The sequence below is a fragment of the Salmo trutta genome, chromosome 30, assembly GCF_901001165.1.
Source record: "Salmo trutta chromosome 30, fSalTru1.1, whole genome shotgun sequence".
NCBI classification, from domain to species: Eukaryota; Metazoa; Chordata; class Actinopteri; order Salmoniformes; family Salmonidae; genus Salmo; species Salmo trutta.
In genome coordinates, this window is record NC_042986.1 from 17,380,615 (window position 1) to 17,401,416 (window position 20,802).

The 20,802-nt window shown below is 41.7% G+C and overlaps 1 protein-coding gene across 4 annotated transcripts in view; it reads left to right on the forward strand.

The window, feature by feature from the left end:
* Window positions 1-20,802, forward strand: part of LOC115168140 (protein kinase C and casein kinase substrate in neurons protein 1) — a 71,627-nt gene that overhangs the window by 27,921 nt on the left and 22,904 nt on the right. For 3 of the 4 annotated variants that reach the window (XM_029723118.1, XM_029723121.1, XM_029723117.1), the window contains exon 3: window positions 20,254-20,383. In XM_029723118.1, coding sequence (XP_029578978.1) covers window positions 20,321-20,383 — 63 coding nt within the window. In that variant the 5' untranslated portion in view covers window positions 20,254-20,320. Of the gene's footprint in view, window positions 1-3,531; window positions 3,782-20,253; window positions 20,384-20,802 lie in introns of those variants that run through there. The other variant, XM_029723119.1, reaches the window with a different exon arrangement.

A 20,802-nucleotide genomic window follows, 5' to 3' on the forward strand; every position in this document is an offset into this window, starting at 1 on the left:
AACATGGCTAAGCCTGTCCCATGTAACCGGTCAGTGTCTCTGGCCTGCTGGAGCAATGACATCATCAGCTGTTCCTGCTGCACTCTAATGCAATGTTGGGTTGTATTCATTATGGCACACACTGTAGCAAAATGCTTTAAAGCACTTGTTCAACTTAAAATGAGAACAAGCAGTACATATTGTCCAGTTAGTCCCCCGGGGAAATCCTAGCAAGCTTTGTTACGTTTTCTTTTGTTTTGTGCCTAATGAATACAATCCTGGGCTGGACTGGGAGGAAGGCATGGGAGGGAGCTGGATGTTGTGTCCCTCCACCCAGAAGCCCTGGCCCTGTAGCAAGACCTAGGGCTATGCTAACTACCGTAGGCCACCTCTGAATCAGAGGGCTGAGTCACTGAAATGGAATCCGTACAAATGGTGATTCATTCTTCCTGTGTGAGTGTATGTGCCTCTCGTGATGACAGAGAGCAGTTGAATAAGCAGGATGTATTACGCCTGTGTGCCTGAAGGCCAGGTCTGAGCAGACATTCAGTGGAATGTGAATGCAGTCGTGCTACTGTATTTGTACTGAATCTCTCTGGCTGAGCTCAGTATTATCATCCTGATGGTGTGTAGCGCTGTCCCGCCCACATCCATTTGTTCATCATACTATACTGGTTTCCCTCCTGCTCACACGTGGAGGAATGCCTCCCACGCACACATGCTGCAGTGTATTCAGATACTGCTCAATACTGCTCAGATTCTGCCTTCGTGTAGATTTGCTTCCAGTCAATGATCCAGTCCTCATTTGAAAGAGCTTCCAAAGAGCAGCCTGTGGACCTTATCGCTCATTGCTGCGGTGCCTTCATTCCCTCTCTCTCTCTGAAAGGACATTTGATATAGTGCAGCAGTATTTCAGTCTCTTTCATCACAATATGCAGCAGGTGTGTAGTGGGGGTGGGGCAGGATGCATTGTCGTCCTCATTTGACCTTTGACTCTCCTCACACTGCTCCAAGGGAAACACTAGCCACTGACTATAACTGTACATGATTGAGACACAGATGCCCAATTTTGGTCCTGTTTCCCCCAGTTTCGTCCAGAATCATTTCAAGGAACGTTATCTGTTGTCTGGGTATAGCAGTACAGGTTTTGGGGAGAGAAAGGTTATAGGAACATCATCTGTTGTCTGGGTATAGCAGCACAGGTTTTGGGGAGAGAAAGGTTATAGGAACGTCATCTGTTGTCTGGGTATAGCAGCACAGGTTTTGGGGAGAGAAAGGTTATAGGAACGTCATCTGTTGTCTGGGTATAGCAGTACAGGTTTTGGGGAGAGAAAGATTATAGGAACAGTTTTACTTTGCTGCAGACTCCCTATCTGGGTGGTCACGTCAGCTTTGATCATTCCACGGCCCAGCAAACAGAACAGAGCAGAACACAGGGCCCACGGCAGGACACGTTATGCTGATAAATACAACAAGCCCCCTCCTCTATCTCGCTCACTCTCTTTATCACATTCACACTCTGCCTCTTCAAACACCCGTTTCTCTCACTCACTCACTCACTCACTCACTCACTCACTCACTCACTCACTCACTCACTCACTCACTCACACTGCAATAAGCCTGATGTGTTTACAGAGCTAGCCTGTTCATTTTCACCAGAGTGCAGGTGCTATGCAGTTATGGACATGATCTGTGTAATGGCCAGCTTCCCACCCTCTTCTCATCTCCACTGACCCCTCCAAACTTCTGTCACGTGACAGGCTTATTGATGGTCTTGGCTGTCATGGTATCTGTGATGATGCAAGCACCGTGCACCCAGCTCTATAGCGCTGTCTTTCTCCTGGCAACATTCAACAGCCTGTTTATTCCACCCTACCGCTGTCACGGCATCGCCCGCCCCGGAGATGAATCACATCTCTCTCATGATCTATTTCGCTACCACTCTGACCCATTGGCGCTCTCTATTCCGCTCACCAACTGTCTTGCTCACAACAGCTTCCTGCGCTCTCTGCACCTGCTCCACCTAGTCTCACTTGGGACAGGCTTAGCCATGTTGAGCCTAGTCAGTATTGGGCTCTATGATCTTGTTACGACTCCAGAGACACAGGAAGATTTGTCCCTCTGTCCCTGTTAAAAGACCTTGGTTTTTCTCTCTCAAAAGCCTCACTCTCTCTCTCTCCCTTTCCCTCTCTCTCAGAAGCCTCACTCTCTCTCTCTCTCTCCCTCCCTCTCTCTCAGAAGCCTCTCTCCCCCTCTCCCTCCCTTCCTCCCTCCCTCCCTCACACTCTCTCTCTCTCTCAAAAGCCTCTCTCTCTCTCTCAGAAGCCTCACCCTTTCTCTCTCTCTATCTTCCTTTCTCTCTCTCCTCTCTCCCTCTCTCTCAGAAGCCTCACTCTCCCCCTCCCTATCTTTATTTCTCTAATTTCTTCTCTCTCCCCTTGAGAAGCCTTTGCCTCTCTTTCCTCCTCTCTCCTTGTGTCTTCCCTCCCAGCATCTCAATATAAGGTCCTCTCAGAGTGTTTTTTTTGTATAGCAGCCGCCATGATAGGTAGACTGTATCAAAAACCCAACATGTTCTAGAAAGTACATGGCAGATAGTTGCTATTGGATGCCAGACAACCACCATTATGGAATTCAGATTGTTTGGATACGAGTGAGTTATAGATGAGCTCAGGCGTATTTGAGTAAGCTACCTACCTGGTTTGGTAATCAGCTTCCTTTCTAATCAGTGGCAGAAAGGGGGATGGTAGGGGGTAAGAGAATAAAGTTAGACCCCGACTCTGAAATCTGATTACTGTAATAGGTTTACATGTGTGTTGTGGTTGTCACTCAAGGCTTTAGAAGAGCCACGAACAGCCCTATTACGATGGTGTATCTTTTATATGTTACCCCAAAAATATAAACGATATTTCATGCTGAAACCCTCAAATGAAACAAGTTGGTGGTATATATTTAGGATAATGTTTTACAGCTTTGTCATTCCATTTTTTTAATTAGAAAATCATCTTGTTTCATTATTTCATATATTTTACATGTGATAATGCCACACAGAGGGCCAGAGATAATTACAAACACCAGTCAAAATCTGAAGTAACAAATAAAATCTATTTTATTGGTCACAGACACATATTTAGAAGATATTATTGCGGGTGCAGGGAAATGCTACTAGATTTCTTACGATAAATTACATAAAATCCTTGAAAGATACCAAAATGCTGGTAGTTTACTGGTAAACTTCTAAAGTTTCCAGTAATATACCCTCCCGTTGCAACCCTAGAGTTGTGTGTAGCTTTTTTGCATGTGCACACAATCACACACACAGAACACAGCCCTACCTCTCTCTCTCACACACAAATGTAGGATGCCTGGCACGTTTATCTAGCTAGTCTATCAATACATAATCACACCCTACTAGATAGTGTAATCTCAAACTTCTCTCTTTCTATCTTTGCAATGCATGTATATTCTATTGCTCCTCCTATCTTCTCCTATCCTCTTCTTTACCCTCCCTCCCCTTCTAAGCCATTCAACTGGAACGTTGCAGGATTAGCTTTCCACCATTGAGAAACACTGGCTTGTTCACACTGGGTCTGGCTAAGACGGCCCAAAACAAAGAAATTCAACAGAGGCCTCTGTTCTCTCTGTTGATGTATACATCAACAGAAGCCAGATCTGGACTACAAAATAATACTTGAATAATACTTGAAGAGGGAGTAGCCCGTGCATGGTTCCCACAAGGGCTTGTGGATATACTTTTCTGTTTGATAGTGTCCTTCAATCTGTTTTCATGGGTGCAATTATGGTAAGCGAAAACAATGAATATTGTTGCTAATTTGTGTGCCATAATGGCTTTGCCTTTTGCCGTAGTTTATTTCCTTGTTGCTGTACTGTAAGACAGATGGCAGAATGTTTATTGTAGAGTGCAATATCCTGCAAGCTTTGTCTTCAAGAGAAGTCTTTATTTTATTTATTGCCCAAGGCTTGGATCATAACTTGAATATAAGATTTGGGTGTATGTCTCTTATTCAAGTCATTTGAATTGCCTTCAGTTTGTTAAATGGTCTGTCCTCTTGCATTTAAGTGTAGTTATTGAGGGAGACTGTGTTCTGGTGGTTTTTTTATATGGACACCTAGTTTATTGTAGACGTGGTTTGATATAGCCTTATGGTTTGAAAGATTTGGGAGGGTTTCTCTGAGATACTGAATCATTTTCTATGGTGAATTACTTACATCAGCTTACGGAATCAGTTCAGGTACAATAAGTGAAAAAATCCTTGAGTCTTGCTCTAAAAAAGAAGTAGAATGGGTATCTGTTTGGATTGGCACAACTGCCGACCTTGAAGCCACATGCAACACGAAAATGATGTGCAATATATTGAAGCCTTGATATAGATATTTTTCATGTTTAGATATGACACCTGTCATACTGAACATCAATTGATGAATCAATCAATTATTCTCTCTTCCTCTCTTTTTCTCGTCTCCTTCTCCCCAAATAACTAAGCAGCATGTCTCCCGACCCCCGTCACACTTCCCCCTTATGTGATGATTACTTTCTTTTGTGGCACACTACTAGAGGTCGACAGATTATGATTTTTCAACGCCGATACCGATACCGATTATTGGAGGACCCCCAAAAACCCCGGTACCGATTAATCGGCCGATTTATTATTTTTTTGTTGAATGTTTTTATTTGTAATAATGACAATTACAACAATACTGAATTAACACTTTTATTTTAACTTAATATCCAAAAAATCTATTTAGCCTCAAATATATAATGAAACCTGTTCAACTTGGTTTAAATAAGGCAAAAACAAAGTGTTGGAGAAGAAAGTAAAAGTGCAATATGTGCCATGTAAAAAAGCTAACGTTTAAGTTCCTTGCTCAGAACATGAGAACATATGAAAGCTGGTGGTTCCTTTTAACATGAGTCTTCAATATTCCCAGGTAAGAAGTTTTAGGTTGTAGTAATTATAGGAATTATAGGACTATTTCTCTCTATACCATTTGTATTTCATATACCTTGACTATTGGATGTTCTTATAGGCACTATAGTATTGCCAGTGTAACAGTATAGCTTCCGTCCTTCTCCTCGCCCCTACCTGGGCTCGAACCAGGGACACATCGACAACAGCCACCCTCGAAGCATCGTTACCATCACGCCACACAAGCCGCGGCCCTTGCGGAGCAAGGGGAACAACTACTTCAAGGTCTCAGAGCGAGTGACGTCACCGATTGAAACGCTATTAGCGTGCACCCCGCTAACTAGCTAGCCATTTCACATCGGTTACACCAGCCTAATCACAGGAGTTGATAGGCTTGAAGTCATAAACAGCTCAATGCTTGAAGCACAGCAAAGAGCTGCTGGCAAATGCACGAAAGTGCTGTTTGAATGAATGCTTACGAGCCTGCTGCTGCCTACCACCGCTCAGTCAAACTGCTCTATCAAATATCAAATCATAGACTTAATTATAACATAATAACACACAGAAATACGAGCCTTAGGTCATTAATATGGTCAAATCCGGAAACTATCATTTCGAAAACAAAACGTTTACTCTTTCAATGAAATACGGAACGGTTCCGTATTTTTATCTAACGGGTGGCATCCAAAGTCTAAATATTGCTGTTACATTGCACAACCTTCAATGTTATGTCATAATTATGTACAATTCTGGCAAATGAATTACGGCCTTTGTTAGGAAGAAATGGTCTTCACACAGTTCGCAACGAGCCAGGCGGCCCAAACTGCTGCATATACCCTGACTCTGCTTGCACGGAACGCGAGAGAAGTGACACAATTTCCCCAGTTAAAAGAAATTCATGTTAGCAGGCAATATGAACTAAATATGCAGGTTTAAAAATATATACTTGTGTATTGATTTTAAAGAAAGGCATTGATGTTTATGGTTAGGTACACATTGGTGCAACAACAGTGCTTTTTTCACGAATGTGCTTGTTAAAATCATCACCCGTTTGGCGAAGTAGGCTGTGATTCAATGATAAATTAATAGGCACCGCATCGATTATATGCAACGCAGGACAAGCTAGATAAACTAATAATATCATCAACCATGTGTAGTTAACTAGTGATTATGTTAAGATTGATTGTTTTTTATAAGATAAGTTTAATGCTAGCTTGCAACTTACCTTGGCTTCTTGCTGCACTCGCTTAACAGGTAGTCAGCCTGCCACGCAGTCTCCTCGTGGAGTGCAATGTAATTGGCCACAATCAGTGTCGAAAAATGCCCATTACCGATTGTTATGAAAACTTGAAATCGGCCCTAATTAATCGGCCCTTCCGATTAATCGGTCGACCTCTACACTCTACAACCCTGAGTACCAGAGGAGGATGTATTGTAAATTGTAAATAAGAATGTTTTCTTAACTAACTTGCCTAGTTAAATAAAGGTTAAATTAAAAAATATATATATAATTCTCATCCTGTAGTGACCATCTGAACCTGAGGACCTTTGTGTCCACATTATCCTTTAGTATCAACAAACATTGTGCCCAATCTATCAATGTACCCTTGACACTATAATAGTTTGAGTGGTTACAATGCATAAAAAGACTGTGACCTTCCATGTAGCTTTTCTCACAAGAGAATTTTGAAATGGTATTAGTTCTGTTTTTCCCTTGTTATTTCACATTCATGGTAATGCTGCTGAAGGTTAGGTGTGATTTAGTTAGCTTTTCAATGTCACAGGTGTGTGTATATGTAAATATCTTAATGTTGATAATCTAAGATAAAAACTTGACACTAAAGCAAAGGTTTTATACAGTTTATTCAAAGAGTATACAGTTACAGTTGAAGTCGGAAGTTTACATACACCTTAGCCAAATACATTTAAACTCACAATTCACAATTCCTGACATTTAATCCTAGTAAAAATTCCCTGTTAGGATCACCACTTTCTTTTAAGAATGTGAAATGTCAGAATAATAGTAGAGAGAATGATTTATTTCAGCATTTATTTCTTTCATCACATTCCCAGTGGGTCAGAAGTTTACATACACTCAATTAGTATTTGGTAGCATTGCCTTTAAATTAACTTGGGTCAAACTTATTGAGTAGCCTTCCACAAGCTTCCCACAATAAGTTTGGTGAATTTTGGTCCATTCCTCCTGACAGAGCTGGTGTAACTGAGTCAGGTTTGTAGGCCTCCTTGCTCGCACACGCTTTTTCAGTTCTGCCCACAGATTTTCTATGGGATTGAGGTCAGGGCTTTGTGATGGCCACTCCAATACCTTGACTTTGTTGTCCTTAAGCCATTTTACCACAACTTTGGAAGTATGGTTGTGGTCATTGTCCATTTGGAAGACCCATTTGTGACCAAGCTTTAACTTCCTGACTGATGTCTTGATATGTTGCTTCAATATATCCACATAATTTTCCTGCCTCATGATGCCATCTATTTTGTGAAGTACACCAGTCCCTCCTGCAGCAAAGCACCCCCACAACATGATGCTGCCACCCCCGTGCTTCACGGTTGGGATGGTGTTCTTCGGCTTGCAAGCCTCCCCCTTTTTCCTCCAAACACAACGATAGTTGTTATATTTTTGTTTCATCAGACCAGAGGACATTTTTCCAAAAAGTACGATCTTTGTCCCCATATGCAGTGGCAAACCGTAGTCTGGGTTTTTATGCCGGTTTTGGAGCAGTCTTCCTTGCTGAGCGGCCTTTCAGGTTATGTCGATATAGGACTTTTTTTACTGGGGATATAGGTACTTTTGTACCTGTTTCCTCCAGCATCTTCACAAGGTCCTTTGCTGTTGTTCTGGGATTGATTTGCACTTTTCGCACCAAAGTACGTTCATCTCTAGGAGACAGAATGCGTCTCCTTCCTGAGCGGTATGACGGCTGCGTGGTCCCATGGTGTTTATACTTGCGTACTATTGTTTGTACAGATGAACGTGGTACCTTCAGGCACTTGGAAATTGCTCCCATGGATGAACCAGACCTGTGGAGGTCTACAATGCTTTTTCTGAGGTCTTGGCTGATTTCTTTAGATTTTCCCATGATATCAAGCAAAGAGGCACTGAGTTTGAAGGTAAGGCCTTGAAATACATCCACAGGTACACCTCCAATTGACTCAAATTATGTCAATTAGCCTATCAGAAGCCTCTAAAGCCATGACATAATTTTCTGTAATTTTCCAAGCAGTTTCAAGGCACCGTCAACTTAGTGTATGTAAACTTCTGACCCACTGGAATTGTGATACATTAAATTATAAGTGAAATAATCTGTCTGTAAACAATAGTTGGAAAAATTACTTGTGTTATGCACAAAGTAGATGTCCTAACCGACTTGCCAAAACTATAGTTTTATAACAATACATTTGTGGAGTGATTGAAAAACAAGTTTTAATGATTACAACCTAAGTGTATGTAAACTTCCGACTTCAACTGTATGTTTAGGTGTGGTTTTTGTTTATCCAATATAATTTCTTATATGGATGCCTGTAAAAGGGAGCATGTTTGACACAACATTTCACATTCACCCAAATGAACGAATATTTAAAACATATTAGAAACTGGGTGGTTTGAGTCCTGAATGCCGTTTGGCTGACCACGGGTATTACACAGGTATTACACGGGTATTACAAAACATTTATTTTTACTGCTTTAATTCCATTGGTAAACAGTTTATAATAGCAATAAGGCACCTCGGGTGTTTGTGATATATGGCCAATATACCATACCATGGCTAAGGGCTGATGCGTTGCATCGTGCGTAAAAGGACAGCCCTTAGCCATGGTATATTGGCCGTATATCACACCTCCTCAGGCCTTATTTCTTAAATCTATCTTTATTCACATTTAGAAACTGCTTCACTATAGTATAATAACCATATTATAGTGGTGTGTAGTGTAGTTTAGAGCCATAATTTAATGAGCTCAGCTTTTCAAATCAAATCAAGTCACATTTTATTGGTCACATACACATGGTTAGCAGATGTTAATGCGAGTGTAGCGAAATGCCTGTGCTTCTAGTTCCGACAGTGCAGTAATATCTAACAAGTAATCTTAACAATTCCCCAACAACTACCTAATACACACAAATCTAAAGGGGATGTTTGAGAATATATACATATAAATATATGAATGAGCGATGGTCGAGCGGCATAGGCAAGATGCAATAGATGGTATATAATACAGTATATACATATTATATGAGTAATGTAAGGTATGTAAACATTATTTAAAGTGGCATTATTTAAAGTGACATTGTTTATAGTGACTAGTGATCAATTTATTGAAGTGGCCAGTGATTGGGTGTCAATGTAGGCAGCAGCCTCTCTGAGTTAGTGATTGCTGTTTAGCAGTCTGATGGCCTTGAGATAGAAGCTGTTTTTCAGTTACCTCGGTGCCAGCTTTGATGCACCTGTACTGACCTCGCCTTCTGGATGGTAGCAGTGTGAACAGGCAGTGGCTCGGGTGGTTGATGTCCTTGATCTTTTTGGCCTTCCTGTTACATCGGGTGGTGTAGGTGTCATGGAGGGCAGGTAGTTTGCCCCCGGTGATGCGTTGTGCAGACCGCACCACCCTCTGGAGAGCCTTGCGGTTGAGGGCGGTGCAGTTGCCGTAGCAGGCTGTGATACAGCCAGACAGGATGCTCTCAATTGTGCATCTGTTAAAGTTTGTCAGGGTTTTGCGTGACAATCCACATTTCTTCAGCCTCCTGAGGTTTAGCCTCCTGTTGCGCCTTCCTGTTGCGTCTTCTTCACCACCATGTCTGTGTGGGTGGACCATTTCAATTTGTCTGTTATGTGTATGCTGAGGAACTTAAAGCTTTCCACCTTCGATGTGGATGGGGGGTGCTCCCTCTGCTGTTTCCTGAAGTCCACGATCATCTCCTTTGTTTTGCTGACGTTGAGTGAGAGGTTGTTTTCCTGACACCACACTCCGAGTGCCCTCACCTCCTCCCTGTAGGCTGTCTCATCGTTGTTGGTAATCAAGCCCACTACTGTTGTGTCGTCTGCAAACTTGATGATTGAGTTGGAGGCGTGCATGGCCATGCAGTCGTGGGTGAACAGGGAGTACAGGAGGGGGCTGAGCACGCACTGAGCACCCAAGTGTTGAGGATCAGCGGAGTGGAGGTGATGTTTCCTACCTTCACCACCTGTGGGTGGCCTGTGAGGAAGTCCAGGACCCAATTGCACAGGGCGGGGTTGAGACCCAGGGCCTCCAGCTTGATGATGAGCTTGGAGGGTACTATGGTGTTGAATGCTGAGCTGTAGTCAATGAACAGCATTCTTACATAGGTATTCCTCTTGTCCAGATGGGATAAGGCAGTGTGCAGTGTGATGGCGATTGCATAGTATGTGGACCTGTTTGGGCGGTATGCAAAATTAAGTGGGTCTAGGGTGGCCAATAAGGTGGAGGTGATATGATTCTTGACTAGTCTCTCAAAGCACTTCATGATGACATAAGTGAGTGCTACGGGGCGGCAGTCATTTAGTTCAGTTAGCTTTGCCTTCTTGGGTACAGGAACAATGGTGGCCATCTTGAAGCATGTGGGGACAGCAGACTGGGATAGGGAGCGATTGAATATGTCCGTAAACACACCAGCCAGCTGGTCTGCGCATGCTCTGAGGCCGCGGCTAGGGATGCCGTCTGGGTCAGCAGCCTTATGAGGGTTAACACGTGTACATTTTTTACTCACGTCGGCCACGGAGAAGGAGAGGGGGCTTAGCCGGCTCTGGAGGATCCAGGGATCCATAGGCTAATTGGAGGGCCAGACTGACAGACAGGTAGACGGACCTATGATCTCACTGAAATGAGAATCACACCAATAATAATGGGTGGGTCATAGCTTGTGAGTGATGTTATCTAGAGTACTGGACCAGCAGGTTGAGGAGTGGAATTTCATCTCTTACTTTCTCATCGGCCTATTGACATCTTGAAAGCTGAAGAAAAATAAGTATTGTGAGTGTTATAGTACGAACAGTGAAGTAGATTCTCACTCTCGTGTTGTCTTGGCTCCCCTGGCTGAAACATTGTCTGCAGCATATCAAACAGATTTAATGCCTTTACTGAGTCACGACATTTGATTATTATTCCTGATATAGATCTTATTGCCCAAAAGAATTACAGGGCAATGACTCTGACAGTAGACAGAGAGACCCTGAGCTCTTTCTTCACCCACGGGTCTCTGTGTATACACCTGCTCTTCTGCACAGCTGTAACCTTTACTCTGGCAAGGAAATGGTCATTTCTGGAGGCGGAGGGCAAACCGTGTGTCCTCTTTTTCTCTGCATGAGGAGTTCTCATTTCACAGAGAATATGAAAAGAACTGGCAATATTATTTCATCTTCGAACAACAGTATTTAAAGGTCTCTCTTATAGTAAATCTGTGATGCTGGTACTGAGAGACTCCTACTTGGCCTTCCTACCTCTGATGCTTAATTCACAGTTACTTAGTGTGTTAGAAGGCCTTAAGTTGACTGGAACGTTATTTTACATTATGTGGTTCAAAATGAAAATGCTCAATAATTTGGTGGTGTAAAATGGCTCTTGTATAGGCTATTGTAAATACATTATTGCGGCACATTATCCTTGTAAATTCACATACTTTTGATCCTCAAAGTTGAACCTTGCCACAGAGCTAAAGAAGTTAAGAGGATGATTTCAACCCAGAGTATGTTAGACAAGTGCCCTACAAAGAATGTGTGTGTGTTCTGGTTGAGTACAGAATGTAAACCCAAGGCTAACTGCCTTGGGTTTACACAAGTCAGTGTGATCCGCCGTGACTGTAAATATTGTGTTTGACAAACTGCACTCCATTACTGTGCGGCTGATTCAGCCATTGCTGTACTGTAACTGCAGTATAGCTGCCCTGCCTGTGCTCCTCGGTGTTCCTGCTAGTGTCACGATTCATCACACAGGGTACAAAATGTTCCCTGGTTCAGATTGAGATGAGTAGCCCATCATCGAGGCTTCGAGGATATATACTGCAGAAATGTGTTCAAAGAAGTAAACACACTGTAGAAACACTGTACCTCTCTATTGCATACTTTTTCAAGTAGCAGGCACAGCCACACAAACCACACAAATTCAGTCTTAATGCCGACTGCTCATGATTATTGTGGCGTTGTGACCGATTAAGACTGAAAAGTTTTAGCTGTTATCTATCATGTGCATATAAATTGGCCTTTGAGTTCCACCAGTCCCATCTTTCAGGTGTAAAAGTCACTAATTTGTCAGGTTGGCTCAAACTGATCACAGCACTCACCTTATGCTGCTCCCTCTGAAGATTTACTCAACATGGTCAGTAGGGATGCACATTTTGGGGAATATTCAGAGGTGGAAACTTTCCGTGGGAATTAAATGGAATATATAAGAATTAACGGGAATATATGGGAATTAACGGAAATATATGCACATTAATATTAATACCATTTAAATGTAGATGTTTTTTGCATTGGATATATTTACCATATCATATGGAGACAGAAACATAAACCCTTTACCTTATCATAAGTATTAAATCCTTCCAATAGAAATTTTAAAAAACAATTTAGTTACGAATTGAACTTTAATTAATTGAGTTGACTCTTCACATGGGATGATTTCACTGAACAACAAAAGTGAATATTGAATGATCCCCAATGATCCATCGCATCTTCCAAAAACGTTTTCAACACATCTGTAAAATGATAGTCTAGAAACTAAAGCTTTGGTTGTCTTCCTCTCAGGCTTCCATGTCTTCTCCCTGGACCTCCTCAATGTCCACCTCTTGAATATCAGACTCTGAGGCCTCATCTTCACTGTCACTTTCCAACCTTGTTGAGGATGGCTCGTTGTCAGGCTCAAAAAGCCTCAAATTTGCCCAGATGGCCACCAATTTTAAAACCCTTGTATTGGTCAGCCTGTTGTGTTCTTTGGTGTGTGTGTTCCCAAACAAGGACCAGTTGCGCTCTGAGGCGGCTGATGTTGGTGGGATTTGGAAGATGATGGAGGCAACAGGGTAAAAGAGCCTCAGATCCACAAAGTCCCTTCCACCAGGTGGCTGATGAGATATGTTGGCACGACTGCCATATTGCATCTCCATCCCAAAGCCCTTGCTTGGAAGTGCATCACCAGACTGCCAAGAACCTTGCCCTCATCCAGGCCAAGGTAGCATGAAACGGTTGTGATGACACCATAGGCCTTGTTGATCTCTGCACCAGACAGGAAGCTCTTGCCAGCATACTTGGGGTCCAACATGTACGCTGCGGCGTGTATGGGCTTCAGGCAGAAGTCTTCACGCTTTTTGATGTGTTTCAGAACTGCAGTTTCCTCTGCTTGGAGCAACAGTGAAGTGGGCAGGGCAGTACGGATTTCTTCTCTTACATCTGCAAGCAGAGTCTGATCATCAGACAGGATGGCATTGTCTCCCTCAATCCATGCAATGGCTACTGCTATAGGTTTCAGGAGTTTCAGGCTGCTTACCACTCTCTCACAAAATACATCATCCAGGAGGATCCTCTTGATGGGGCTGTCCATATCGGCAGACTGTGATATGGTGATTTCTTGGAGAGACTCCTTCTCTTCCAGGAGACTGTCAAACATGATGACAATACCACCCCAACGGGTGTTGCTGGGCAGCTTCAATGTGGTGCTCTTATTCTTCTCACTTTGCTTGGTGAGGTAGATTGCTGCTATAACTTGATGACCCTTCAAATACCTAACCATTTCCTTGGCTCTCTTGTAGAGTGTATCCATTATTTTCAGTGCCATGATGTCCATGAGGAGCAGATTCAATGCATGAGCAGCACAGCTAATGGGTGTGATGTGAGGGTAGGACTCCTCCACTTTAGACCAAGCAGCCTTCATGTTCGCAGCATTGTCTGTCACCAGTGCAAATACCTTCTGTGGTCCAAGGCCATTGATGACTCACTTCAGTTTATCTGCAATGTAGACAAGTGTGTCTGTTGTCCCTTGTGTCTGTGCTCTTGTAGAATACTGGTTGAAGGGTGGAGATGATGTATTTAATTATTCCTTACCCACAAACATTCGATCACCCATCAGAGATGATTGCAATGCAGTCTGCTTTCTCTATGATTTGCTTGACCTTCACTTGAACTCTGTTGAACACTGCATCCAGTAAATTAGTAGATAAAGCATGTCTGGTTGGAGGGGTGTATGCTGGATGAAGAACATTCAGAAATCTCTTCCAATACACATTGCCTGTGAGCATCAGAGGTGAACCAGTTAAATACACAGCTCGAGCAAGACATTCATCAGCGTTTCTCTGACTACTTTCCTCCATTGAGTCAAAAAACTTCTGATTCCAGGAACACCATGGACTGTTGCTATCGATAAGGTGTCTGATTCATCATTTTCACCTCGAATAGAAGTAGAGGGACTTTTGTCGGGGTTGCTTGTTGTGAGCGCTGAGGGAACTTTATGCACTTGGCCAGATAATACTGCATTTTTGTTGCATACTTCACATATGATTTGGCACAGTATATGCAAATGTACATAGCTTTTCCTTCTACATTAGCTGCAGTGAAATGTCTCCACACATCAGATAGTGCCCATGGCATTTTCCAGTAAAGATGAGGTAAAAAAAACTATTACATTTCCATGTACAAATACATAGTTAAGCAGTTAGAATAAACAACTCCTTTGTAAGATACATGTTTTAAAATGAAACATGTATGGAAACAGGTGAATTAACACTCCTCAGTTAGCATGTGATACAAGCTAAAACCCACATGGTAGCAAAAACTAACTAGCAGAAATTGTTAACAAGTTAGAAATGATTTAAACACACTTTGCTGTAGGCTACTATTTACTAGTTAACAAAAAAGTATGTATGTCGTATAAAATATATTCACCCCACCCAGTATTGTAATCAAAACTTATCAGAAAGCATGTAGTCCTTGGCTCTGACAGTGTAGTAGTGTGGGCTCAATAGCCTCTCATTAGTGTGCAAGATCTTGAGAATCAGCTGTACATGTGATGGAAGAATGCACTGTGCATGCGGAGGGTTGCAATTCCATTGAGTTGGGGATAGTTTAACCAAAATATGTCACAAGACCTAGAATTGCCTTATGTGTATCGCACAAAAAAAGGTTCACTTTTATAAGCTAACTTTTTTTGATGAATTTAAGCAAAATTCCCCAAATTCCTGGGCTTCATTTCCCATGGAAGATTTCAGAAAATGTTTCTGAAATTTACCGGAAAGTTTCCGACCCTATGCAACCCTAGTGGTCAGAATGTTACTTAGTTCACCAGGTGATTCCCTGTGACACATGCAGTACCAGTCAAACGTTTGGACACACCTACTCATTCAAGAGTTTTTCTTTATTTTTACTATTTTCTACATTGTAGAATAGTAGTGAATACATACAAACTATGTAATAACACATATGGAATCATGTAGTAACCAAAAACGTGTTAACCTGTTGGGGATAGGGGGCAGTATTTGCACGGCTGGATAAAAAACGTACCCAATTTAATTTGGTTACTACTCCTGCCCAGAAATATGAATATGCATATAATTATTAGCTTTGGATAGAAAACACCCTAACGTTTCTAAAACTGTTTGAATGGTGTCTGTGAGTATAACAGAACTCATATGGCAGGCAAAAACCTGAGAAGATTCCAAACAGGAAGTACCCTCTCTGACCATTCCTCGCACTTCTTGCCTCTGTTTATTGAACATTTAGGATCTTTGCTGTAACGTGACACTTCCTACGGCTCCCATAGGCTCTCAGAACCCGGGAAAAAGCTGAATGATGTAATTCCAGCCCCAGGCTGAAACACATTAGCGCTTTTGGCAAGTGCTCTATCAGAGGGCCATCAGACTGAGGCTCGTGCATGAGGGGATCCCATGCTTTTACTTTCGCTCTCTTTGTACTAAAAAACGATTTCCTGGTCGGAATATTATCGCTTTTTTACGAGAAAAATGGCATAAAAATTGATTTTAAACAGCGGTTGACATGCTTCGAAGTACGGTAATGGAATATTTTGAATTTTTTTGTCACGAAATGCGTCGTGCTCGTCACCCTTATTTACCCTTTCGGATAGTGTCTTGAACGCACGAACAAAACGCCGCTATTTGGATATAACAATGGATTATTTGGGACCAAACCAACATTTGTTATTGAAGTAGAAGTCCTGGGAGTGCATTCTGACGAAGAACAGCAAAGGTAATAACATTTTTCTTATAGTAAATCTGACTTTGGTGAGTGCTAAACTTGCTGGGTGTCTAAATAGCTCGCCCTGTGATGCCGGGCTATCTACTTAGAATATTGCAAAATGTGCTTTCACCGAAAAGCTATTTAAAATCGGACATAGCGAGTGCATATAGGAGTTCTGTATCTATAATTCTTAAAATAATTGTTATGTTTTTTGTGAACGTTTATCGTGAGTAATTTAGTAAATTCACCGGAAGTGTTCGGTGGGAATGCTAGTCACATGCTAGTCACCTGCTAATGTAAAAAGCTGGTTTTTGATATAAATATGAACTTGATTGAACAGACATGCATGTATTGTATAACATAATGTCCTAAGATTGTCATCTGATGAAGATCATCAAAGGTTAGTGCTGCATTTAGCTGTGGTTTGGGTTTATGTGACATTATATGCTAGCTTGAAAAATGGGTGTCTGATTATTTATGGCTGGGTACTCTGCTGACATAATCTAATGTTTTGCTTTCGTTGTAAAGCCTTTTTGAAATCGGACAGTGTGGTTAGATTAACGAGAGTCTTGTCTTTAAAATGCTGTAAAATAGTCATATGTTTGAGAAATTGAAGTAATAGCATTTCTAAGGTATTTGAATAACGTGCCATGGGATTCAACTGGCTGTTGAGTAGGTGGGACGCTTTGCCTTGATGATTGCCTTTGACAGCTTTGCACACTCTTGGCTTTGTCTCAACCAGCTTCACCTGGAATGCTTTTCCAACAGTCTTGAAGGAGTTCCCACATATGCTGAGCACTTGTTGGCTGCTTTTCCTTCACTCTGTTCCAACTCATCCCAAACCATCTGAATTGGGTTGAGGTCGGGTGATTGTGGAGGCCAGGTCATCTGATGCAGCACTTCATCACTCTCCTTCTAGGTCAAATAGCCGTTACACAGCCTCGATGTGTGTTGGGTCATTGTCTTTTGGAAAAACAAAATGATAATCCCACTAAGGGCAAACAAGATGGGATGGCGTACCGCTGCAGAATGCTGTGGTAGTCATGCTAGTTAAGTGGGCCTTGAATTCTAAATAAATCACTGACAATGTCACCAGCAAAGCACCATCACACCACCTCCTCCGTTCTTCACGGTGGGAACCACACATGCGGAGATCATCCGTTCACCTACTCTGCGTCTCACAAAGACACGGCGGTTGGAACCAAAAATCTCACAGTTGGACTCATCAGACCAATCTGACTCATCAGACTCATCAGATTTCCACTGGTCTAATGTCCATTGCTCGTGTTTCTTGGCCCAAGCAAGTCTTTTCTTCTTATTTGTGTCCTTTAGTAGTGGTTTCTTTGCAGCAATTCAACCATGAAGGCCTGATTTACACAGTCTCCTCTGAACAGTTGATGTTGAGATGTGTCTGTTCCTTGAACTCTGTGAAGCATTTATTTGGGCTGCAATTTCTGAGGTTGGTAACTAATGAACTTATCCTCTGCAGCAGAGGTAACTCTGGGTCTTCCTTTCCTGAGCCAGTTTCATCATAGTGCTTGATGGTTTTTGCAACTGCACTTGAAGAAACTTTCAAAGTTCTTGAAATGTTCCGTATTGACTGACCTTCATGTCTTAAAGTAATGATGGACTGTCGTTTCTCTTTGCTTATTTGAGCTGTTCTTGTCATAATATGGACTTGGTCTTTTACTAAATATGTCTATATTCTGTATACCACCCCTACCTTGTCACAACACAACTGATTGGCTCAAACACATTAAGAAGGAAAGAAATTCCACAAATTAACGTATAACAAGGCACACCTGTTAATTGAAATGCATTCCAGGTGACTACCTAATTTATTTTTTATTTTAAATGTGACCTTAACACTTTTTTTGGTTACTACATGATTCCATATGTGTTATTTCATAGTGTTGATGTCTTCGCTGTTATTCTACAATGTAGAAAATTGTAAAAATAAAGAAAAACCCTTGAATGAGTAAATGTGTCCCAACTTTTGACTGGTACTGTATGCTTGGTGGAGAAGTCAGCATAAGGCCAAACAGACATAGCTTATCACCTTTACTCCTGTTCTCTTTGGGAGCATTACCCGAGAAAATATAATGTATTAATGCCTTACTAACTTAGTAGGATCATTCCACGAAATGAGTCACTTTTGCGTCGCTTGGATATTTTAAGTAGAGATTTGGCACCAATATTGGACTTTAAAAGCATGTTATATTGAATGAAGAGCCATTTAATATAGACCGCATACAAAATTCAATAAAGTGCCCAAATCCAGCATATTGACATGTCCCTCTGTGCACTCTGTATCATTTTCACCATCATTGTAAAGCCCTAGTTTTGTTGCTTTGTCAAAGTAATTTCTGAAAATTGTTGTAATTAATGTGATTAGCAAATCATTTTAAGTAATAAAAAAAACACCTGTCCCTCATTTTAAGCTCAACCTTGTTACGTGAACTCTCATTTTAATATCAGTTAAATCATAGTGTAAAATCAGGTGAGCTGGTCCTAATCCTTTTAGCCATGGTCTGGTGTTTTGTGGTGGAAATCTGAAGTGTGTCCAGCATATCACGTCAACCCTGTTATCCACGGATAGACAGGCAAGAAATGTTTTAACAATAAACTGTTTTTTGAGAAGCTTGCATTCAGTTGACCTTCACTTTTGCACACAACAAGCTTCCATTCCCCCTGTCACAAGGGGATTTATGGCTGATTTAAGATTAAATCGTCAACCCTGTTGTGGTCAACCCTGTTGTGGTCAACCCTGTTGTGGTCAACCCTGTTCGGCACTAAATAGGCACTTACTATAGTCATTTTTTTATTTAACAGTCGGAATGGGAAAACATGTTTTTTATTAAGTTGAACATGTGCTCGTCATAACAGAATGTTAAAACTAGGTGAAATAAATGTAAAAAATCAACCAAGTTACACTACCCAAAAGGGACACATTTGTGTAATGACCTAGTAAGTGTCTTACTCTATGATAATTCCAAACCTGAGGTTTTTGCTCCATTTTTTAATGTTTGTTGTTCTAAACCAAGTGAAGGGGCTGTTGCTGGGCTGGTACACATACTCCCGATTCTGGCTTTAATTAGTTTCCTACCTTGTTTGGGAACCATTTAACATTATTTGATGTAGTGTACCCCTCCATGTGCTTGCTATTTTGCGCTGGGTAGTTGTTGTGGAGACTTCCAGACCTGAAGGAGATGCCACTAAAGAACAGTTCATTGAGACGGTAAAGGAGAGCAAACTGAATTAGGTTTCAATTAGAGCTCAATACAAGAATAAACGCTAACCAGTCTGTGCTATTTTATTCTTTGTGGGGAAGAATCGACCAGCCGTCAAAGGAATAGAATCTCAAATATTGGAGGAAATGTTTTAGACAGAGGAAGGGTTTACAAATTAATTGGCAGTTTAATCACATTGTTAGAATGCACCTACAGTTATATAACCGTAGATGTTTATGTGAAATAAATTAAACCAGGACTGCAATATGTTTATTTTGGTCTCTTTTCTAGGCTGTGTAACTTCATGTAGACTTTTTAGAGAAAGATATAGTGTGTGGGTGTGAGTGGTGTGCGTTCCTGCCAGTCTGTCTGTGTGGGTCTATGTGTGTGCCTGCGTCCATGTGCATGTGTGTTAGTACAGTATGCATGTGTGTCTGTGTGCAGTCTGTGTATAGTGTAGCACTCTTCCAGAAGAAACATGTCATGGGACAGGGACAGTTTATGCTGAGCTATTGTACAGTACGATACAGGGTCAGAACTCCATGATTACAGTGATGCTGTGCTCCCTGTGGTGTGCTGTGGTTTCTGGGACACGCGTGTGGAAGATGGCCTTTCTGTTGCTTGGGGCCACAGAGCAGTGTGCATGGGGATAGAATACCTATTTTAACTTCATTATTAGAACTGTCTCAGAGCCTCCAAAGGAAGTCTTTCATCAGTGCTGCTCACTGATTGGCTATGGAAAACATATGGTTTCTGAATACCATAGAGAGCCCAAGTATCGTATTTCATAGCATATCAGAAATGATGTATGTTGTAGGATGTTCAACTGTATTGTATTTTCTACATGTATATGTATTGCAATCTCACTCTCTCCTCTTTCTCTCTCTCTCTCTCTTTCTCTTGCAGTGCGTGAGGGACCCAGCTCTGCTGCTGACACATTTAGAGTTTAGCCTGCTTTGCCACAACCAGGAAAATGTCGGGGTCCTACGATGAATCTGCTGCTACTGCTGACGACGCTATGGACAGCTTTTGGGAGGTACTTCAGAAATACCATCCATACAGGTCATCTGGGCTATGAAGGAAAACCTATAGACCTTTATCAGCCAAGTCACACACAACGATCCCTCTTTAGGAGAAATGAGTCATAGGATCACTGGCCACCATCATCCTCTGTTCTTGACAACAGACAACATGATACTATAGGTCATGTAATTTCATTTCCATGCGGATCAATAGGAATATGGTTGGTTAATCCAATACGTTGATGTTGTTGTTGCATAGAAAATATCCAATTAGTGCTATGGAATTCACTATAGAGCACTATAGAGTCCCTTTTGTATCATTGTAGGAGGAGGGTCACAGACACAGACAGACAGAGCCTCTCAGTTAGAAGCAGCACTGAGGCAGCCATTCAGCCCACATGCACCTGCCCTAAAATCTATATACAGCCAAGAA